The 24,181-nt window shown below is 32.3% G+C and overlaps 2 protein-coding genes and 1 long non-coding RNA gene across 4 annotated transcripts in view; 1 reads left to right on the top strand and 2 right to left on the bottom strand.

Moving 5' to 3' along the window:
* The window catches only part of LOC106785002, an 86,364-nt gene extending 69,475 nt beyond the window's left edge, over positions 1–16,889 (bottom strand). Inside the window, exon 1 of the long non-coding RNA XR_001381474.1 lies at positions 16,506–16,889. This is a non-coding gene — a long non-coding RNA (uncharacterized LOC106785002). The remainder of the gene's footprint in view (positions 1–16,505) is intronic.
* Positions 16,890–17,853: 964 nt separating this feature from the next.
* LOC106784683 (sodium/hydrogen exchanger 9B1-like) lies at positions 17,854–20,319 on the top strand. The gene is made up of 7 exons (XM_014744490.1): positions 17,854–18,509; positions 18,624–18,796; positions 18,948–19,066; positions 19,228–19,389; positions 19,488–19,634; positions 19,705–19,806; positions 20,034–20,319. The coding sequence occupies exons 1-7, from the start codon at positions 17,854–17,856 to the stop codon at positions 20,301–20,303; spliced, it is 1,629 nt and encodes a 542-aa protein (XP_014599976.1). The 3' UTR covers positions 20,304–20,319.
* Positions 19,552–24,112, bottom strand: LOC106785433 (pre-rRNA-processing protein TSR1 homolog). 2 transcript variants are annotated; one of them, XM_014745920.1, is made up of 12 exons: positions 23,884–24,112; positions 23,501–23,774; positions 23,134–23,380; positions 22,844–23,041; positions 22,437–22,754; positions 22,195–22,363; positions 21,901–22,104; positions 21,567–21,820; positions 21,210–21,473; positions 21,024–21,131; positions 20,685–20,892; positions 19,552–20,590 (listed from the first exon to the last, which is right to left on the bottom strand). In XM_014745920.1, exons 1-12 carry the CDS (start codon positions 23,996–23,998, stop codon positions 20,475–20,477), a joined length of 2,475 nt encoding a protein of 824 aa, XP_014601406.1. In that variant the 5' UTR covers positions 23,999–24,112; the 3' UTR covers positions 19,552–20,474. The 2 variants fall into 2 exon arrangements, with proteins under 2 accessions (XP_014601406.1, XP_014601398.1); XM_014745912.1 differs by having other exon boundaries at positions 21,901–22,107.
* Positions 24,113–24,181: the final 69 nt, after the last annotated feature.

Raw genomic sequence — 24,181 nt, forward strand, 5'->3', positions numbered from 1 at the left:
GGGGGGGGGGGGGGGGGTAATCGGAGAAAGCAAGAAAAAAAACACACAAAACAAGAAAAAAAAAAGGAAAAATAAAATTATTCGCAGTCGTCCTCCTGCTGTTCGTGATATGATTGCCTTCGTCGATGATGACAAACCTTTAGGGCGAGATATGGCGCGCGCGTGGCTCGTCTCGAGTGGTCGACAAAATAGCCGCAATTTAAAAGAGAGAGAGAGAAAACCGACCCTCCTGAAAAGTACTCGTACAGATCGGTGCTACTTTAAAAAAGACTTTCATCCTTCCTTCATTCTTTTTTTTTTCTTTCTTTCGTCCCCCTTCCCTTCTTTCCTTTTTAATAACAATTTAAGAGAACTCACTTCCCTCCACCACTGCCACCACCACCACCACCAATCCCGACCAACGCCCCCACCACCAGCACTTCTCGGCCACCAGCAGCCACCAATCGAGACAACTTTTCAAATCTCGTTGGTAAGATCGACACTACGCGATTCGCACTTGAATAAAAATAATTTTCTATATTTATAGACACGCGTTTTTTTTTGTGTGGAATAAAGTATTTTATATCACATTCATCTCACAGTTATAATAAAATGTTATATTATTCGAGTTAATACCAAATTAATAATCATTATCATTCTTATATTATTTAGAACCTATAAATTTTGAATTTCGTCGTTGACTTTAGATTTGCAAAAGTTTCGTTCAGTATTTTTTAACGATTTACAAACATTGTTGAATAGAAGGGAGCAAAATTAATATTTACGTAACTAAAAACCAACATATGTTTTTAAAAAATAATATTTAAGTTTTACATATATAATAATCAAAAATTTTTAATGAGTCAAATTAGGTCAGTCCGTAAATCTAGTATTAAAAAATCAATACATAACGTATCTCCTGCCTAATATAAAACATTAGTTTATTTGTTTTTCTTTTTTTTTTACTTACAAAATATGATGACAAAATTGATCGGAAATAAAAATAAAAACAACTGGGGAACATACTTCACATATATAATATATATCCGTGCTTATGGTTTATTGTAAATTCGAATTACGATAATTCAATTCCACATAGGATAATATGCAAATGAAGCTGACAGGAGGATAACGATCAAAAGGCGATAATGAATATGAACGTTTGTGGATATAGATTGGTAAGGCCTAACAGTGTGAAATCTCCAAACCGAAATCTGCAAACAGTAATCCCGTGCGGCGGCAGTGGCGGCAGCACTCTCAAATGGCAATCCAATGGTGACCCATTTTCACGTTCCTCTCATCTCTTCCCGCAATCCAATTTAATTCTGGAAATGACCTAAGCCATTCTCTTTGTTAATCGAAACCGTTCTGTTGTTGTACAGACGGACAGATAGACGGACAGATAGACGGAATGATCGAAAGAGAGAGAAAGAGATACACACACAGATACGCACACATATACATACGAGATTGCGAACGTTTGTAATCCAAACTCTCTTTCTCCTCGATGAAGATTTCCTGGGTAAAAGCACGCGAGAATATCCTATTGGTCACGTACACTACAATTTAGGCCCAACAATTCAATCGTTTGTTTAAACTATCCATTCTCTTGGTTTATCGGTTAAATCGATTAATCCCGATCGTAGAAGAAGAAACGGGAATGGTATTTTTTTGTTTTTATATAAGAAACAAAGACCTAGATTTATTGTTTTGTTAAGAACTGACAATGAAGAAGACATCGTTCATTCGATGTTACATTTTTTTTCCCAACATTTTTAATGGATTCGAATGATCGTTTAAATTGTCCATTCTATTGGTTACCGATCGTAGAGGAAAAAACGCAATTTTTAAATTTTTGTTTAAACCTTTGAATGCCATGGGCGCATATATGCGTCCAACGAAAATAATCTACGTAGACTAAGGACGCTTATATGTGCTTATATTTAAAATACTGAAAATAATATATTAGTTAAAGAAGCACATTCGAAAATCGTTGATGCTAAATCGGCAAGTTCTTAAGAAAAAAAGAGAACAAAAAGGGGTAAGAAAAGCTCGAGGGAAGAAGAATTTCCTATTTTTGGGAGAAATAATCAACAGCCACTACTAATTTTGTTAGATTATGAATTAACTAAGTTATGTTCCAGACTAGTCGAGTTAGGTGTTCGAAAACCGTATCTAACGTACTATCACTTTCCTTCCCCCATTTAGCGCCATCCCCATTACACTTACTTCTCTTCCTCTATTTTCAATAAAGATCCAAAACTAAATTATCGTTGAAAATTCTTACAACGAATTAATAATCAAATTATTAAATATTAATTAACGAATCTCTATAAAATACATGTATAAATGTTTTAATATATGTATATTTTGCATAGAAATTATTCTTAAAGAATTTTTACCAGCAATCATACGATCCCAAAAAGTTTATGCCAATTATGTGAATAATTTTCGCGCGTTTGAGATTAATTGTTATATGAAATATTTAACGAGCCTTATTACGTTTCCAAAGAATTCTGAACATTCTTTTACGTTCACAATGAATAAACTTTCCTACTTGGGAAAAAAAAATCTTTTTGCCAATTTCGAATAATTAATTTCCAATTAATTATGTTATAAAAAAACGAAAGAAAAATTACTCGTACATCGATAACAGTGTAAAACATGTTGTTCGTAACTATTTTTTTATTAATAAATAAATAATTCTCTTATTCTCCGTTATCGCGTAAACGTATAGTTTCATCGTAATTCTTCTAATAAACATTATAACCAATTTAAAAATATTAATAGATCTAAAACTTTTTTCAAACAACCCAATGCATACCTTAAAAAAAATGTTCGTGAACAAAACGAACAAACTATCCGCATATTTATCAGTAAATTCGTAGTAACCAATTGATTGGAAAAAAAAAGAAAAAAGAAAAAGAAAAAAAAAGGATAAAGGAGGGAAAAAAACAAAAAATGGCTGACGTTCGACAATTTAGAAATGTTACCGTTACAACCTAAGGTTTCCCTTATCTCAGAGAAAGGGAAAGAGATTGGAGCAATGGACGCGTAGTGCATAACTCGGCAAGAAAATACATAGGTACGTATGTTCAGGGAGACTTTGCTTGATCCGCGGATTAAACGACCTTCCTCCTTCTGCCGTTGGTCCATTGCCAACCTGATCCCAAGAACCTTCTCTCTTATCTGAATGCAGCTTGGCAAATGACATTGGTTTCCCCTTGAGATGGTTTGTACTTTCTCTTATCCCTTTCCACTACATATCGATCCCCATTTCACCCCCTCACCGTCATCCACGTCATCTCGAGGAGAACTATTTTCATCTTTTTATATTATCGTTCCGAGTAAACATTGATTCTTTATTTTTTATTCCTGAGATTCGTTTTACATCGGAGGCCTCTTGTTTTTTTTTTCTTTTTTTTTTTTTCTATACTCGCAACTTGCAGGAATAATATATAATATATATATATATATATGTCATAATAATATATGCAATATGATTTGACTCTAATAGGTTCGTGAGATTTTTATTATCCGTTTATATGTTTATTATTACTATTTCTTTTTCTTTTTTTTTTAATTCAAACAATCGATTAAAAATTACACGCACGGATTTATTGACGCAACCCTGAGCGATACGTGATAAGGTTATTCCGATGGACACAGGTAACTAATATTACGATAACAATTCACAAATCAAACGTCTACGTTAAATGGAATTAATTAAAACTTTTCACTTTTTTAGTTCTTTTATTTTTTCTTTTACCACGAAGAGAAAATTTAAAGGGTAGAAAGGATGTAAATTGTTAATCCTACAACAAAATGATGGTATTATGAGATACGTAGAAATATTAATGTTTAAACGAACGCGCTCTTCTACCCTAACCCTTCGGAAGAAAAAAAGCTAAAAGAAGAAAAGAATTGGGGGGGGGAAAAGAAAGAAAAAAGAAAGAGAGAGAAAGACAGTAAAAGAAGGGGAATGCGAATTTGGCAATCGTAATAGAAGGGATGGGAAGGGGCGGGGGAGGGGTTTGAGGGATGTACGAAAATTGGATGTATACCTTGGAACGAGAAAGTGAAGGCCGATAAATCGAGATATATAAAATATAAATCGATAAATATAAATTCTCCGAGATCGCGGATAAACGAAATGATATTTTCAATCTCGCGTTCGTTGTAGTACGGCTGATTGAAAATACGTTTTATTAAATTTATAAGCAAAATCGATAGCTATTTTACGTACTTAAACGAATACGGGAGATACGCACACGCAGGCACGCACACACGTGCAAGAAGGAAATTTTCTTACGATGTAATATCGAACTTTACCGAATCAACCTTACCGATTTTTCAAACGATTTTTTTTCACACACACATATACGCATACAACACAAACGAGAAGGAAATTTTCTCACGACGTAATATAGAATTCGACGGAACCAACCTTATTGCAAATTTGACGCCTTACCGATTTTTCAACCGATTTTTTTCACACACACACACATACATGCATACAACACAAACGAGAAGGAAATTTTCTCATGACGTAATATCGAACTTGACGGTTCAACTTTAACGCAAATTTAACACCTTACCGATTTCTTTATTTTTTTATTTTCTTAATCTAACCCTTCTAATGTTTCGCTTTTTATTTTGTTTTTTTTTTTTTTTTCACCAAGTACGATACATCCGTAAGATTTCAATCTTTCGCTGGAATTCACATTTAATCGCTTTTAAAACCTTTAAAATCGAATTCTCGGGAGAATCGTTGGTAAAGAAAAGAAAAAAAGAAAAGTAAGATATATATATAACAGATAGAAAAATCCATTTCGTTGACAATTAAAATGAGTATACAGATTGATAGCAATTTAATCAAGATGTTTCGTACTTATATCGATGTTTCGTCATCTAAAAAAAAAAAAAAAAAAAGGAATACCCGAACAAACAGAAATATATATTTTACGTCGTTCACCGATATGGCGAAATGTAATCGTAGCTCTGTTAAAATTAGTATCGTTTTCCTACTCTTTCTCTCTCTCTCTCTCTCTCTCTCTCTCTCTCTCTCTCTCTCTCTCTCTTTCACTTTTTATCCGTTCGTTGTTCCCACTGACCGAAATTGAGTTTCAGGATCAAATCGAAAGCGATCAAGTCGATGTCCGATCTTTCATACAAAAGGGTCAATGGGAAAAATATTTCTATCGGACGTACGCTAACTCGCTTTTTCCATCACAACCCATCCTACAACCCTTACCACCCCATCCCACTCTACACTCCTCTCTATATTGACACCTGGTCAAACTTCTTCATCAATTTCCAGTCTCGTTGCCTCGTCAAGATTTCCGATATGTCCTCTTCTTTTTTCTTTCCCTTTTTTTCTTTTGTTCTTTCTTTTTTTCTTTCTCTAACCGATCGTTTCCAATCGGATGCGGTTACTCGTACGAGATCGGTAAAAAAAAAGAAGAAAAGATAAGGCAATTTATCGAAAATAATATTGGACAAAATAATAATCAAATATTCGTATAATTAATTATAATATAACGTTTGAAAAATATTTAACAATGCGGTAATGTTCAATTTGTTTGAATTATTGTTATACGCAATGTGACATGTTTTTAATATCTTAAAAAACATAATTACTTTACGTTGAATAAGAATAATTTTATACTCGTTTATGTGTTGAAATATTGTTTCGAGAACGGGAAAATTTTTTTTTTTTTTTTTTTTTATTCATTACAGAACATACAATCAATTCTCGACGAGAATTATAAGTACTTTAGGCTGGCGTGAAGTAATAACATGAAATGTAAATAACTAAGATATACAATGGTGAGTGTAGATATAATACATTTGACTCAGATAATATAACGATGTTTTAAATCATTCAAATCTTGTTTTAAGGTCAGAAGAGTAGAACCTTTTTAGTCTTCGTACTAGTTCATTTGTTTCCAGTAAATTTTTTGCTAAAGGGTTGGGATGTTTGGCTAAACGGGAGTTGTAGCGTTCACTGAAGCTAACAATCTCTTCTTTTATTGTAGATATTCTTAAATCTTGATGAATTCTTTCGTTTGTAACGTACCATGGGGCATGAACGGGAAAATGAAATTTTGTATTCGACAACCGAACGATCAAGTATCGCAAAAAAGAAAATATGCGTTACCGCGCTAGAACTAATTTTGGAAAATTGTGCTTATTGTATTTTCAATAGATCAAATTAACATTTATAAGGATGGATTGAAAAAACAAGTTTTCATCTTTTATCTTTTATTTTTTCGCAAAATTATAGGACTACGTCGAACGAAAAATAATAAACTTTAACAATTTTTGATTTTATTTATTTTTAAACAAGTTTTTCTTATCGAAATTAAACAATGTTTCTGCTACAATAAATTTTTTTTCTCTGCGATATTTATTAAATACAATTCTTGATTTTATCTTAAAAAGTTCTTATATCGAAATAATATTAAACGACCTTTCTACTAAATTTACCTAAGTATCTCCTTTCCGTGATAGTTATTAAATACGTAATACTTAAAAAAAATGTTAATCCAATAACGTAATATTAACTTGCCATTCGCTTTCTCATCTCGATTTCGGTAAAGGAAAGGGAGGGGGGTGCATAGATCCGAATAGAATTTTCATTAGCACAAAAGCGATAGAATTCATCCCTGGAATAATCGTGGAAAGGTTGAAAGAGCACAAGAAGAATAAGAAGAAGCAAAAGAGGAAGAAGAAGAAGAAGAAGAAGAAGAAGAACCATATCGCGTTATGAAGCTCGTCAAGCTCTGTGAAGTTGGAAGAAATTTTACATTTCAAAGGAACTTTCAAGAGAAACTTGTTCTATGACGTTATAGGGCGTTAGTTCAATAAGACTTTAAAGTGCCGATCTAGTTATGAACTATACGTACGTAAGGTTTTTCTCGTGCAATCTTTTTTACTTTTTTTTTCTTTTTTTTAAATCCATTAATAAAGTAAAAAGTAAGAGAGAGAGAGAGAGAGAAATATCGAATGAGCAATTAGTTGACTCTTTTTCTAATGAAATATTTTCCCAAAACGTGTCACTCTTAGATTTACAGATTAAATTCGTAAAAAAACTCGAATATATTGTTTTTAATGAATTTAATTATTTTGGCAAAAGAAATTGTCTTATAATTACGCTGAATAAATGCAAGGAAAAAAGATTGACGATAAAAACGAGTATAAAAAAAAAACAAAACAAATAGCGTACAATTTGAAAGGTGTATTGGAATCTTTGAAAATTAAAAAAGAAAGCAAAAGAAAAAATTAACACCTAATCAAATGTTAAATGGATTTCTTATTTTTACTGGTTCACAAATTTATATTCAAAAGTTACGAAATTATTGACTTATTTAATTTTGATATTCGAATCAATTGTTGTTGTTTTTCGTTAAAAAAAAAAAAGTAATTTCTTGAATAAGAAGTAACAACAAATCTCTCGTTCGAAAAATAGATAAAGGAAAAAGTTTGTCTTCCCATTGGAGGATTACTATTACTACGTGGACTAAAACAAGTTATCAGAATCGTTGAGAAAGAAGAGAACTACTTTTGTGACCATATCCCATTGGTTCTAAGTTGTTCCAACTTGCGTGCGCCCTACATGGGTTACCATGGGAACGGAAAGGAAGCTACACGAGGACTATGCGAACCCTATGAAATTCCTTCTAAGGGTTGTAAGATTTTATTTCGTACTTTTACTCTTAAAAAAAAACTCCAAATATTCTTCGAAATAAACAATGAATTTATTTTGTTAAACAATAATACAATTTTGGCTAATGTTCATTATTTAAAATTTAAAATCAACAATTTATTACCATAATCGAACAATTTATATCTATTACAATCGAATGCAATTGATAACGAAACAATATGACACAAATAATAATAATAAAAACTATATTTGTAATCATCATCCCCTTCTTTGCAAATACAAACAAATATGAAAACTTGTTTGAAAAGACGACAAATTAATCGCGATTTAACAATTGTTTTAAACAAATCGTATTATGATTAAAACAATAGTTGTACAAGCAAAAAAAGAAAAAATTACTAAAGCAAAACCCTAAAGAAGAAAAAACAACAGAAATATAATACGCAAGTAAATATTTACGATGCTAAATCATTAAAATACGTTCACGTACGAAAAAACGTAGGAAATAATAATAATAAAAAGAAAAAAAGCAAAAATCAATGTTCCTATGAGAAAGAAAAAAATAGTGGAAAAAGAAAGATGGAAGAAGATGGAAAATACAGAAAAGAGAGATATGTGTACATATATACGTATATACGTTAGACGTGTTTCGGTGGCCCTTTCCGAAAGGTCCCGAAGGTCTCTCCTCCCTTTCCTCTGTTTCTTTATTCCACTGTCTTACCCCCTCGTATCTACCCTCTCGTGCATTGTCAAACTAAACGAGGGAAAGAGATAGAGGAAAAGGAAGAGAGGAATAGAAGAGCACCCACGGTGCTAACGATCCCTTTATGCATCACGTATTTAAGGGCCGGCACCACCGGTCGGCAAAAGTCTTTCAACTGTTTTCAAGGATCACTCTCTCTCTCTCTCTCTCTCTCTTAGTCCCTTCCTCTTTCTTTTTTTCTTTTTTTCTTTCTTTCTTTCTTTCTTTAGTTCTTATTTCTCAAACATTTTTTTTAGGTTATGTAAGAGCAAAATTGCTATTCAATCCTACTGGTACTTCTTCGTATTTTCATTCCTAAAAACGTAAGATCGTTTTTAATGTGTTTTACAAGTTCTACAATATTACGTTAGGCCTGTTTCTAAATAGTATATGTTAATAATTGATACAATTGTATCATTGACTCGATTGAAAAGTACGTAATGATTTGTGATAATGTTTTCATTGCATCCTAAAACTTATTTTTTTTTCTATTCTAAATAATATTTTTCTCTCATTAGCAGATATATAAGGGAACGAATGAAAATACTGCAAAAAATAAGCTTTGGAAATTTGATTTAACACACACACACACACAGTCGTAAATGCATAAATGTTAACTTACAATTAAACTTCATTTAGAACTTCAATTAGAATTTTTAGAATAGAAAATAAAACTTTTTACTATGATTGTGTGTAATAGTAATAATAATAATAATAATAATAACATACACAACAACGATTTATCCAAACGATCGAGTGGGAAACATGTCGAATTAAAAAAAAAATCAAATAAAATAAAAAAACAAAGGGTCACATGGGAATCCGGTTAACAGACTACGTAGTTGGATTTCTTGATATAAAGGAAATGTAAAAAAATGTTAGCAGGTAACATTACACGGGGAAGGGGGGGTAAGAAGGATTGGTAGAATAAAAGGGGTGACAACCCCTCGAATTACAATACGACCATGTTCACGCTTCCTGGACAACCTTTCATGATACTCGTCGACGAGTTCTTTTGCTTAGGCCTCTGGTTACAACTACTACTCGTTGTTGCAATCAGCCTTGCACAAAGTTCCCCAACTTTATATCTCTTTTACACCTGTCCTATCTTCTTTTGCCCTTTACCTTTTTTTTTCCTCTCTCTTTTTCCCTTTAAGGCTTCGTTTAAGATGCGCTTACAACCACTCGTTAAAGCTAGTTTCGCATTTCCCCCAATGCGTATGTGTATGTGTGTATAAAACAAATGCTCGGAGGAAGAAGACGAATGGCTTCCTTTTTTTGTTATTTTTTACTTGACGATAAGTAGGAAAACGGAAAAGAAATAATACGTTTCCGAGTTAACGACCTAGTCGTCGTTAAAAACTAAAAACCTTGCAGAATTCCTAACCTAAAAAACACCACCGGCAAATCTTTAATCTGTTTTATTAAATGTCACGCGAATTGTTTTCTTTTCTATTGTTTAGCACGGTCTCGATTGATTTAAAAGGAATGAAAATATTCGGATTTGTAAAAGTAAACGTGAGAAATTAAAAAAAAAAAAAGAAAAAGAAAACGAAGTAGAAATGAGATTAGAATTAATTTGATTTAATTAACGCAGCTAATAATTAGATATAGTTTGCAATAAATTAAAGATAATGAAAATTTGGATTGAATAGCATGGGAATAATGAAGTAATTTAGAAATGTTCGTAAGATAAGCAGACAAACAAGATAAAGAAGGTAAAAAACTGACCTGTGGACGTTTGTATGGTTTGATAATAAATGAGAATTCTATCTCGAGAGTTGGCATTCAAATTCACGCGATCTTACCATAGCATCAAAATAAATGAAGTAATTTAGAAATTTTCGTTAGAGATACCAGACAAACGAGATAAAGAAGGTAAAGCTAAGCCAGACACGTGTTTTAGTACGCATAAATGAAGCTCGATGGGATATCAAAAGATACGAAATAGGAAAATCGTTCAAAGAAAATTCATGCGAAAACATTTAGTAGAATTGGCAAAGAAAATGGTTTTGGAGATTCTAAGAGATTTTCGACGTGCCAGTTAGTTTAGAATTTGGAATCGTTGATGTTAGAGATATAATAAGAATATAAACGATATCGTTTTCACGTTTAAAACAGGGGAATGAGACTAACAAACAAAGTGGGACGGAATTTAAACGGAACGTTTTATAGACGGAAAAAGTAGAAAAAATGACGAGGTAAAAAGAAGAAGAAGAAGAAGGGAAAAAAACAAAAACAAAAAAGAGAAGGAAGAAAGAAGAAGAAGAAGAAATTTACAAAGGATTTTCAATCGACGATTCTTGAATTGAAGGAAGAAGAAAAATGGAGGAAGAGGATGGATGGATGGATTTTTGTCGGCTCGGATGAATCGGATGCATTTTAAACGATGCCTTTTCCTGGGTAAAAAAGAAAGAAACAAGAAAAAAGAGAAAGAAAGAGAGAGAAGGATGATCCTGTTGTAGGAACGATCTAGGCGTATGCTCTATCATGTAGCTTCTTCTTTCCTCCAAAACGAGCCGAAACGCCGAAGGCTCTTTTGGCCATCTTCCAAAGGTTATTTGCGCGGAGAAGAGAGAACCCGCTTGAAGGTTGCTTGCTAGGTTGCTTGCTAGGTTGCTTGCTTGCTTCCGTGGCTCATTCCGCGAACTTGTTCCACGACGTTTCATTCCTACTTGAATAAAAAAAAAAAAAAACTTCTTTACCTATACGCGACACATGATCATATTCTATACGTCTCGGAGGAGTACTGCTTCTTCGTGGATTCAGAAAGAAAGAAAGAAAGAAAGAAAGAAAAAAGAAAAACGTCCAAAAATTCAACCCCTTGATATTACGCGTAGAGACACAGAGGAAAAAGATGAAAAAAGAAGCCCGCGAAACGGGTCTTTTAAACCGTGTTTTTAACGAATTCAAACCGAACGAAGGCGAAGAAAAAGAAAATTACGGAAGAAAAAAGAAAAGGAAAGGAAAGGAAAATCAAGGAAACCTCCGTCGTACGTTGTGATCGTTATACCGATAAAATGAAGGGAGGATAAGAAAAAATAAAAAAGAAATATATGTACGAAATATCTATGGGGCTTTTTTTTTTACTCGGTTTCTTTTTTTTTAACCATTCCCCGTCAAAGGTCTCTCACTTATTCGGATTAGAGAAGCGCATGCGCTACCTTTCCACTCAGACTACGAACCCTCCTCCTCCTCCTCCTCTTTCCATACCCCCCATGAATCAGTAATTAATGCACTTGCTGACGGGTAATTAGCAGCGACACTGTTACGAGTACTTTCTGTAATATGTATCAGACAGCTTCATGTATATATTGTTAAGCCTTCGTTCGATCTAATCCAATTCGAAATGAATGAATCAATGGTAATCATAAATTTGCGCCTTCTATGAAACACGAATACAATACGAATGCGATTTATCGGTTTCTTTTCTTTTTTTTTTTTTTTTTTTATTTTTTTTTTTTTTTTTTTTTTTTAATTATTTTTTATTACTTTTCCTTTTTTTTCATATACATGTACCTCAGAAAAACTCGATAACATCGAACACAGACCAATAAACGTGCTATCTATGTACGTGAAATCGAATTTCTTTTTCATGTGTGTGTGTGTGTGTCGAACTAAAAATTCGCGACCCACTTATATTGGACGGTGAAAAAGGAAAGGGTAGGGAGGGTGAAACTGGATTGGACGTCGTGGAAAAAGTTTCGACTCCGCAACTATTTCGTTATTGCTTTTTATAGAAACCGAAGAGGATTTATTCGAAAGCATAGTTGAAAAATGGAACACTAGCATCGACAATCGGTTCCGTATATTCCTTTACTCTTTCTATCCTATAAACTTTTTTTTCCCCTTTTATTATTGATAACGTATGTTACACTTAACTTTGTCGTAACACGCGATACACTTATAAGAGTAAAATTATTATATAACGATTATATCTATATATATAATTTCTTATTTATTTATATCCAATCAATGCTAATAAGATCGGGGAAAAAATTTGTCGTTGAAAGAAAAAGAAAAAAAGGAGGAGGGAAGGGAGACAAACGTTTACGAGAATTTTGTTCAAACTCGGGGTTGGGTGTCCTAATGAAAAAAAGAATAAAAAAAAGAAATAAAAAACCGGGGTTAGCTTTAACGTGAATTCTTTTTTTTTTTTGTTAAACCCCAAAGTTTCGAATGAGTGACCAAAACAGGATTAAAAGAAAGAGGCTTAAAATTATAATTGCACGAAGATATAATGAAGAGGGAAAGAGAGAAAGAGAGAGAGAAGAACAGCAGGTGTCTCGACGTTGGATATTTTATAATTAACGGAGGGGCCTAGTTAACGCATAAAGTAGTTTAGTGCTGCAATGTTTGCTCGGTGTCATTATTTGACAGTCGTCTCGCCGCAAGCGCAACCGCTGATCGAGTCGAGTCCCGGTGTATACGCATTGCGACGATTTGCCCGTATGCAACCTGTAAAATAAATTGGCCGCGTAATCATATCACCCAATCAAAATACCCCTACCACCCCGAACGAAACGAAAATTCGTACGATCAAAAAATAATCCTTGCTTGTTTGTTTATTGATTTTGTACAAAATAAACTTCGAAGAAAAGTGTTCTTTTTATTGCAAAAAATAATCTTATTCGTAAGAAAAAGAAGATAGCCGCCGCGGGATCGTTCAATCAGAATTATTCTTTCTTAAAATTTCCTTTTTTCAACATGGCGGATTCAAAATGAAGTAGATTCTTATTTCATTTTATTTTTTCAAATACGACGGACACATGACAATATTCTACGCGGAATATTATTATCCTTTTATAATGATTTTTATCGGTTAAATCTTATTCATCGAATATCTTTTATTGTTTAAAGGAAATAAAAGAAAAAATTAAATATTAAATTTAATAACGCAAACGTTGAGAAAATAACGTATCTATCGTAAATTTTATTTAGTTTTTCTCTTTTCAATTTGACAAAATATCGAATAATCTCGTTAAGAGATTAAACAACCCTTGACAATTTTTGAACGTCGAATATGTCGTAAGAATAAGATACGACACCCTTTTATAACAACTTTAGAGTACCGTAATATAGTTCACGATAGTGTTCGTTCTATAATGGACCGTTTTAACGGTATCCCTTTATTGGAGATAAATTGGATGAGCTTTTCCACGATGAACGAACGTTTCTTCTTACTTAGGTTCGACCTACATCGACATAGTTTCAACTTTCGACGTAAGCCTTTACTTGACGAAAACTTTCCTGATGTTTATGTTCATGCTTTTAAACTTATGATGTCTGTGTGTTATAATCATTTAAAGTAATTTTATGATTTCTTTTTTTTTTTTATTATACATATTTTCAATTCATTTTGTATTACAAAATATATATATATATAAATCGTGAAGTGACGCAAAGTTTATCTTCAAATATTTCTTTATGCGAGGAAACGAAAAAAAGTATATTTTTCGAAAGATCTTTGTCGAAAAGTTCGATAAAGGTAAAAAAAGAAAAGAAAGAAAAAACTTAGTTTAAAAAAAGAAAAAACGTTCTCACGAGCGCGCGTTAAACTTTTATATATATACGTATATTGAATACATCGAAGCTTCGACGAATAATGGATCCACTGTTAGGATCGTATTCATTCTCAAAGGAAGCGTTTGCTTTTTACATTCGTGCAGAAAATAAAGTCCCGGTCCACAAAGTTCTATGAATTGTAAAAAGTTCGCTGGTAACCGAAACATTCTAGAATATATCGAAGGAATCCCGTTCTCAAAAACTAGAACGTTTATTTATTCTGAATATTTACGAAAGTATATTTCCTTTGATTTTAACCTATATCCCCGCTCCACACTCTTTGCTTTCCCTTTTTTGTCTTCCACCCCCATGATAAAGTGACAGACAAGAATCGTAAATGTATAAATCATTTAAAATCCCCACCCCCCTCCCCCGCAAAAAAATATTGTAACGTTTAATAGATCATAAAGAGACTTGATCAGAACATAAAAAAAATATAAATAATATATATATATATCCTAAATGAATAAATAATTTCAAGCCACCAAAGAAAAAGTGATTAGAACGGACGTTTGCTTTTTTTCTCTTCTATTATTAATCGGACGAAAGCACCTCTAAATCGTTATCAACTCCCCATCCCCCACCCACATCCCGGTAGAATCGTACCGAGGATCTCCTTCTTGGTAAAGTGTAAAAAAAAAAAAAAAAAAAAAAGAAAGAAAAAAAGAGAGAAAAAAAATAGGAAAATGTTAAAAGACAAGGATCTCTCGCTTGGAAAAATAAAAGAAACCAGCAGCACGCGCATTAAAGGATTCCCCACGCGAGGATGCATGCTGCCTGGCTGCCGATGGTTGGTTGCACCACCACCGGTTGGTTGGTTGGTGGATATGCACCACCGGTTGGTTGGTTGGTTGGTGAATGTGGATGTGGATGTGCTCCTACTGCTACTGCTGCTTCAAGAGGGATCAATGAACAAGTTCAATAACCTTAAATCCACTTGACGTCCAACCATCCCTATCGCTAAACCAAAGTACTTCGTTTCAACAACCAAAATAGATATTCATTTTCGAATAGTGCTATTTTACTAATACTGATTCTGACTTCTGAGAGACTAATTCAATAACCGTCGTCGCGTCTCGATTGCCCAAACCGTATGCTAAAGTTCAAAGACCCTTTATTGTCAATTGCGTTTTATTGATAATAATCAAGAAAATGTCGATCGTTTAATGCCCGATGCTCTCTCTCTCTCTCTCTCACTCTCTTTCTTTATCTTCCTCAATGTTATCGAAGAAAGAAAAAAGATGTCTTTCCGATCGTGACACTGCCGTTCGTGAACCTCACCCACACACCTCCCACCTTCTACCTTACTTGCATTTCTTGTCTTTTTTTTTTTGGTTAAGTATTTTTACGTGATTTAATTGAAACGTTTTTAATATCTGTTCGTTATTTTTCATTTAATGAACAACTTGAAATTTCTGCTTTTGATTTTAATGTTAAAACGTGCTCTCCTTTTTTTTTTATATTTAAATAAAAGAAATTTTTGTAATACTTTTATGTATCACTTTTTAAAACGAATAATAAAAGTAATAATAATTTGGCTCCTATATATAAGAAAAAAATTATGTGTAGTATTTTTTTTTTTTAGGAATGTTTTTAAATGAACGAATTAATAATTTACATAATTAAACGTCTGTTATTAGCAACAATTAAATGCAACAAATAATTTTAAATGATTTCACTTTATATGAAAAATAATTTCCTAACTTTGTCGAAAAAATAATTATGAAAGAATATTTCATTATATTAATTAAACATAATTATATACATATATACAATTATATATATATATATATATATAGGGCAAACATTATTTAAATATAAAAAAGAAATGTGTGATAATTATTAATTAACTTGCAAGGAATGTGTGTGTGTGTGTATCATTTATTAGAATATTAAAAAATATATCTATATATAAAATTATTATCAATGATAAATAATTAAAATATGTATACGCATATGCCCAGAATAAAAATAAAATCATTCAACCTAAAGAATATATGAGAGAAAAAATGAAAATGAAAAAAAAAAAAAGAAGATAAAACAAATACCAACAACATTACGTTGCTTTTCCAAGTTCTCCTCAGAGTTCTAAGGATCAATAATCGAAACCATAAAAGGTGAACGGATTAAAGTCGAACACCCTATAATAAAAAAAAAAAGACCATCCGCATAATGCATGTTGGTGCAATAGGAAGAATAACAAAAAAAAAAAAAGAAAAAGTTGAATGAAACAAAAAAAAGCACACGAGAAACATTAATGTGTAATAAAAAAAAGAAGAAGACAAATGTATAAAAAGAAGCGTGCTAATCTGTCAAAAAGTACCACCTGCATAACGCGGGTAGGTGCACAATAGAGAAAAGAAAAAAAAATTAAAAATTGTCTAAATACAAAAGAACGATAAAAATTATTGCGTAGAAAATAAAAAAGGAAATATATATATATAAAAAAAGAAAAAGAAATACCTGCACACCTGCATAAAAGACATTTAAATGGAAAATGAAAATGATTGTACAAAAGGATAATAAATATAGTAAAAGATGCGTACTGACCTCGTCCACGGTAAAAAACACGAGCAGAACATATCCAAGGATAATCGAACGCGTCTGAGAAAATAAAAATGAAAGAAACAAAGAAAGAGAGAATAATGGGGGTAGTAGAAGAAAGAAAAGATTAAATGTTTCACATAGGTTGTCGTATTACTTGGAAAGGGGAGAGGAAAAAAAAATGAAAAGAAAAAGTACGCAAAATGAATGACAAAATGACAAAAACTGTGCGTGTGCGTGTGCGTACTCGTCCGTTTATACGAAACGTGGATTTTGGGGGAAAAAAAATAAAATTTTATTTGTTGCACTTCGAATAAAGAATTTCAGCACGATCGTGACGAGCACCGTTCGCAAACTGAATATTCCTCTCTCGCGCGAACCTAACTGCTCGGAGGGGGATGTTGGCCGGGGTAAATGATCCGCAAGAGGGCGCAAAAGTCTCTCTTAGAATCCTTAGGGGTGAGTGCTAATAGCAATCTACAGACGCCTACGAAGAAAAAGAAAAAATAGAAGAAAAAAATAAACAAGTTTACGCCAACCGAATGGATTGCCATGATGGATGATCTTCCTACTCCACCCCCACTCCCACCCCCAACCCCCAGTCTCTATACTTTTCTTCTTTATTTTTTATTACTTTTAAAATAATTATTTTGAAAAATTATTCTTACGAACAAATATATATATATCAAATGCGAACGAGAATGTTGATCAAAAAGATATGATTGTCGATAAAAAAAAAGAAAAAAGAAGATAATAATCTTTTATTTTTTTTTAATAAAATAATAATCGTTAAGCTACCATGATACGAATCATCTCATCGATAAATATCGATACGGTCGACAAGTTAGCGAACTGTTTTAATTACACGATCAATTAAGCATATCGATTTTATCAAAAGTATAATTTATCGATATTCGATATTTTTATATCGAATTTTGAATTCTCCCGTTTTCTTACGATTGATTAAATAAATGGCAAAGGTCAAAATTTAAACTGACCGTAAAATAAGTAATCAAATATTTTGTATCTATCGAGAAGCGGCACGATAGACTTGTCTGCCTATCCTTTCATTGAAATTACTACACAAATTCTATAACGACTTCTTTCATCCCTGTCGTTGCAAAAAAAGAGACTAACATTAAAGTTGGGAATCGATTAGCTTGAAATAAAAATTCTATTATGGTATAATCTTACTTTCCCTTTCGATAATAATATATATACATAAACACGTTGTATAAAATATTATTTAATTATTTATTAAAAGTGTCCTATATTTCTTTTTTAAATCCTCATATGTTGATGAACAACAAACCGGTAAAATATCAAACAGGGGATGTAGCTCTGATTCGTAAAAATGAATTTAAAGGAAGTACGCAACAAAAATGTACCCTCAGTAGAATCCGAGGAGGACCACCAAGAAGAAGAAGAAGAAGAGAAAGAAGAGGACGACAATACCTGCTGTTCTCGAGCGACATTTTGCAACCCAATTTTGCGCGAGATTGTTGTAACCGATTCTATCTCAAAATGTTTTGACACGGAAATAACTTGGGCTAATTTGTTCTGGTTGGCAACCATTACAGCGATGATCCTGATGGCTTGGATAACTTTATTCTTCCTTCTCGGTGAAACAATGTTACCTCAAGGCAAATGCTTCGGTCTCTTTGTTATTGTTATTTTTTCTTACCTTCTCGGATGGACTCTCGCTTATATTCCTTACGCGAACCTTCCACCCGTTTTCGGTATGCTCCTAGCCGGTATAATCGTGAGAAACACCAATTTTTACAACATTAGACAGGAATTTGGTATCAGGACGATAGCGAAAATACGAACTTTTTGTTTGACTTTCATCATGATACGTGCTGGTCTTCAATTGACCACCACGCCGATTCGTCGACACCCCCTTTTCGTCATGATCCTTGCAATCGTACCCTGTACCATCGAAATGCTCATTCTTGCTATTTGTACCAAATATATCCTTGATTATCCTTGGAACTGGGCTTTTATGACTGGGTAATTAGAACGCGCGATATTTTATGAGGATTTCTCAAACCCGTTAATAAAATGTCATAAAAATAATCGAAATGATCATATTCAAATAAAAAGATTATTATTTTGATTATCTAGTGCAATCGTTGCCTGTATGTCACCTGTTGTCACTGTCAATTGTATGCTAGCACTTGCTGAACGTGGCTATGGTGAAGATAAAGGATTAGCTTCATTACTAAGTGCAGCTAGTTCCATCGACGATGTACACATCCTCTCACTGTTTTCTGTTTTCTATGCCTCCGTTTTTGGTGGTAAGCGAATACTTTATAATATTACGTACTTAATTTATAAAGGTCTGTTTTTTTTTGTGTATATTATATAAAGCACAAATTCATCTGATAATTTTCTAATCATTTATCCATTATATTAGTTCGTAAAATAAAACGGAATAATTTGTTGCAGATAAACGTCTAACCAAGTGGTGGTCGTATATACCAAGTGGTTTTCGAGATATTATTCTAGGTGTTTTGACAGGATTCCTTCTTGGTATTTTTTTGGCCTTTTTCCCTCATCGTAATCATGTACAATGATTGTTCTTATTTTTAAAATATAATACTTAGATTTGAATTGTGTTATTAGAAATTTTTACATTTAAATCAATGTTAAGAAAATATTACGTAATTTTGTTTTATAACAAAATCGAATTGATTTAAATATAACATTTGGAACGTACAAAATTTAGAAATACGCAACATGGTATAGATTATCAAACTTGGTAATAGCTGCTTTAATGTGTACCGCATCAACATCAAAACTTCCAGTTTCTGGTGCACCATACATTGCTATAATAATAATGTCCTTTGTTGCTATCACGGGATGGAGAATATTAACAGTATCTTATAACGTAAGCTTTTTATTGTACATTTATGAATGTAAAAAGAAAATTAGGCAAAAATAAATTTAAACAGAAGGGAACAAACAAAAAAACATTACATGCAACAGACAACACCACTTAAAAAAGCAGCATTCTTCCTCTGGCACTTTATGCAGCCTGTTTTGGTTGGTGTTATTGGAGCTGATATTGATTTTAAGGATTGGTCTTTATCAAGATTTGGTCTTTATTGTACTTGCATACTCATCGGTCTAATAGTAAGCTTTTCTTTGTAAATATAAATTACGACGAGATCTTTTATTAATTTTGGAAAATTAATTTATTTAGACACGTTGCATCACCGCCATTTTATCAACAATTAAGACCCACTTTTCTTGGAAGGAAAGAACTTTCATCGCTCTTGCTTGGATCCCTAAGGGTACTCTTCAGGTTGATATTTATTTAATTTATTCTCAATGGTCTTAAAAATAATTGCTATTATAATTGTTAAAATTTATTTTATGATTTATTTTTGAATATTAATTATCGATGTGATACAAAATTAATCATAAAACAAATTTTTCAAATTGTTTCATTTAGTTCACTGTTATAATTACTGTTATACTCAGGAGAAATGATAAAAAAATAATTGAAAAAATTAATTTAAAATTCTGTAGGCTGCATTGGCACCAATGGCTTATCAACGAACAACAGAAGAAGATCCAGAACACATCGAACTGGCGCTCGATGTGGTTAGAATTTCAATCGTAGCTGTAATATTTTTAGCACCACTAGGTGCTATTATTATGATGATATCTGGCCCTCTTCTGTTAAACAAAATTACCATGGAGGAACACGAGAGAGAACGCCGGTTGAGTTATCTTCGTATACGAAGCCTACAGCCTGTTAGGACTCGTACAAGAAGAAGATCCAACATATCTGTTTAATTAATATTATATAATAAATGAATTACTATTTTTCATTAAAATCGAAATAAATCGCATAACTTTGAGTTATCCTGTTACTAAATCAACATAAATTGAAGTTATAATTATTTAAACGTAAATTAGATTTCCATTATTAATCTACCGTAGTAAAGTATTTTCTAATGGTAGCTTCTACGTCAAAGGTTCGTACGTCCATTTGGGAAATACCCGTTTATAAAGATTCATCAATATGGTGTCTTGAGATTTCAACTGTCCGTTAAAAAAACATTTCATGTGGCCGTGCGTACCTGTAAATATCCATCAAAGGATTTTAATTAATTTAATTCACTTCTGTATCTTCCTTGAATTGTACAGCTATAATAATTGAGATTTGTATTATACCTAATGGCTCTTTAATGTGTCCTCTGCGTCCGTATTTTGTCCTAAGTTGCACGGGTTTAAACCAATTGATATCTTCGCGATTGAAAAACATAAATCTCACTATAGCAGAATTTTTGTGTACTTTAAAGGGATGCCCGCTGAGAACCACCCTTTTTACGACAATTCTGTCTGGATTGACAGATAGAACACTTCCACTAGCAATTAGTTCCTTAAAAAAAAAAAAGAAAATAATGTTTTCGTTAATATATTAAGTACCATGTATAGTGTATTAAGTGGCAATTACACTACAAACGTACATGAGTCAAATTCAGTTACTAACAAAAAACTATTTTTACTTACTCTACCATCTTTATGTTCAATGAAGCATAAAACCGGACACGGCGGGAAAATAATTGGTGCATACATGCTCGCAACTACAATCATTTCTGGACGGAAAAATCTCTCATACTAGAATAGGATTTAATAAATTAATTATTAATTAATTATGATTACTGGTTTTAAATGTAATTTTATTTATTAATGTACCTTGTGCTTAGATCCGTTTGTATGTTGGCTGAATATTGGACAAGCCGAAAATCTTCGGAACCCACATTGGAACACTAATCTCTCCTTAGACTTTATAGCTTGTTGATAGACATTAGCGTGTTTTAATACAATATTTAAAAGAGACATTTTCTGTTCATTTGGAAGTAATCCAAAGACGATTACTGGTCGGTTGTCTGATATACTAAGGTCAGTAAAAGTAGTTCTAGAAACATTGGCAACATGAAGTTTAATGTACCAACCAGGCTGTAAATATTATTACATATATATATTAATATTTTTATTTTATTTAATACACGAAAGTAATTATAAAAGAATTATTCTATTAATTCTACTTACCAAAGCTGTATTCATTCCCTGAAAACAGTTCTTTATTTCATTTTTTGGATTTATCTTTTTAAATATTCGTTTACGCGTTCGATCAAAATTTTCAAATTGATATATTCGTGCATATTCCGGCGGTAAATTTTCTTTGGGATCCCAAGGACTTGTACGAAATGATTCAAGTCCGCGATACTTTTGGAATCTAACTTTAGCCAACATATTCTGAGGTGTATCTATTTCGTCGGGAAATTGGGCGTCCAACTTTGCTCCTGTTTATATGAAAATATTATAAGATGATTATATTGTACAATTAGTCATTAAAATATTTCTATACGCATTTCGAACCTACGATTTATTTTCTCCATAGCTTCCTTTTCTTCCATCATGTCGATATCCTGATCGTATTTACATTCATCAAATGCTGCCTCCGATATCGTTATAGTTTCATATTCTTCATCATCGGATGCCATGTTAGTTTCGTTATCTGCTTGAGAATTTGCATCATCCACAGACATTTTATCTTCGGATTCGTTCTCCGAGCATTCGCTCAAATCTTCTACGATAAAGTATTTATTTATAAATAAATTAAAAATATCAAGTCAGGCAATATATATTTATATTAAATTATATAACATGTACACACCAGCGTCCTCGTCAGGAATCCAAGCTGCTTGGTACGCAGAGGTTCCTTTTGGTACCACTTTAACAATCTTTTTCTTCTGAGCAGCCTCAGCCTGTGCTAATTCTTCCTCGGTTGGCCAAGTTTGTTCTGCATCCATTAAATCTGGTATATTTTCACTTTCAAGCGATTCCTAAACACAATCATAAATCCTCTAAGTCTTGAAAAAATTTAACCGAACATGCATGTATCAGACAGTAACTCACTTGTTTATTGGGATTTGCATAAGCTAGTGTCATAATGCAAGTCATCTGTAGGTGGGATTTTACACGACAATTTACACGAAAATTTGCATGATTTTCCATGTCAGGAAATAAAAATTCATTATCCATTATTACAGTCATTGGAGAAGGCTCAGATTGTTTAAGCTGCTTATTATTCCTTATCTCATACGGGTCATTGATGAGATCAATTTGTAACAATTGAAAATCTTTAAAACCAGGGATATGTATTAAACCGTTCACAGATATTGGTGAACCTTGTAAATATCCTGTGATCTGTAGAGTTCCTTGATCATCCGAACTCTGAAATAAAAAAACAATTCTTTATCAAACACTATTGATTAATTAATGATCATACAATTACATTAGGATAATACATTTTCTATATGTACCTCATTAGAAATATACTTTAATTGATCGGCTAATAAGTATGGTCTTTTTGTTCTGTATGTTACAGTTCTTTGTTTTTGTGTAGCTGCCCGCCGTAAAACATTTAATGAATCAGTGGGGGTATCCAAAGAGAATACTTTTTCTTCCGGTAGATACTTTGAAATACTCTGTATTACACGTTGTTTATAGCCTTGATGTATCTATGATATAAAACAAAATATATTTAATAATTGTGACTTTGTCATAAAAATAATATAGGAATAGCTTATAGATAAACTATTTGTATATGTACCTTGGAAGGGAGTTTGTCTACATTGATAGCAGCAACGATAGAAGTAGGTAAACCTTGTAATAAACAAGCATATAATATTTCATTGCCAAATTTATCTATAATTTCTTCTGTTACGGTTCCATTGAACGTATTGATAGCAGAAGTAACAAATAGCACAGTGTTTGCGACCTTAACTGCATCCAATATTCCATAAAAATCATTAATAGGAGGAATGATTATTGAGAAACGTTGTTTCATTCTAGGTATACTATAAAATATAAATAATAATTATATTAGCATTTTTTTATTTAATCCCAGATATATATATATATATAAAACAAGAAACTTTTAGAACTATCTAATATATATTAAACGTATGAGAAATTACTTCATATGAAAAATACCACAGTGGCTTCTATAAAAGTTTATAGTATCATCTGCAGTTTTCAATTTGTAAACAATATTTTCTAATTTCAAATCTTCTTGCAATGGTATTATGCATATCAGAATAGGTGCAGAGTCGGATCCTTTACCAAGCTTTCGCTTCTGTGCTAACATTTCTTCCATCTTTTTTTTTCTTAATTGCAAAGACTGATGTCTTCTAGCATCTCTGTTTAAATTCTTATGAATTTGCTTGGATATTACTTTTACGCTTTGTTTGCCTGCGTACAAATAATAAGATGTTCAATTATATTTTAAATAAGTATTATTTTTCATATGTGCATATTTCGCAAAATAAAAACTATATTTAAGATTAAACTATCAACATACCTTTAACCTCATTATTGATGACTCCTTTACTTCGGTGTCTTCCTGTTTTATGAGCTTTATTAGTTTGCTTAAAAGCCCCCGGTCTATGAGTCTCCTGATTTTTTGTTGGGCCCATTTTCTTTTAATATTGCATGCAATTTATTTATTATTTTCGATTAATTCAATTATAACGTAACACATACTACGTTTGTATAACACGTGCACGCGCACTTAAGCGTAAAAACTTGCAACAAAGTTTGGTTACGTTTACAAAAAATTAAATAGCGTGACAATCGTTCGACCGAATATTAAACTAGAC

The sequence above is a fragment of the Polistes canadensis genome, unplaced genomic scaffold (genome assembly GCF_001313835.1).
Source record: "Polistes canadensis isolate GaletaPanama2010 unplaced genomic scaffold, ASM131383v1 scaffold_2, whole genome shotgun sequence".
Taxonomy (NCBI): domain Eukaryota; kingdom Metazoa; phylum Arthropoda; class Insecta; order Hymenoptera; family Vespidae; genus Polistes; species Polistes canadensis.

Excerpts from the sequence above, each read along its gene's own strand:
- LOC106784683 (XM_014744490.1), top strand. The coding sequence starts at position 17,854 with ATGAATTTAAAGGAAGTACGCAACAAAAATGTACCCTCAGTAGAATCC. Across the intron at positions 19,635-19,704 it reads GCATACTCATCGGTCTAATA|ACACGTTGCATCACCGCCAT; the intron begins GTAAGCTTTTCT and ends TAATTTATTTAG. Across the intron at positions 19,807-20,033 it reads TCCCTAAGGGTACTCTTCAG|GCTGCATTGGCACCAATGGC; the intron begins GTTGATATTTAT and ends AAAATTCTGTAG.
- LOC106785433 (XM_014745912.1), bottom strand. The coding sequence starts at position 23,998 with ATGGGCCCAACAAAAAATCAGGAGACTCATAGACCGGGGGCTTTTAAG. Across the intron at positions 23,775-23,883 it reads CATCAATAATGAGGTTAAAG|GCAAACAAAGCGTAAAAGTA; the intron begins GTATGTTGATAG and ends ATTTGTACGCAG. Across the intron at positions 23,042-23,133 it reads TAGACAAACTCCCTTCCAAG|ATACATCAAGGCTATAAACA; the intron begins GTACATATACAA and ends TTTATATCATAG.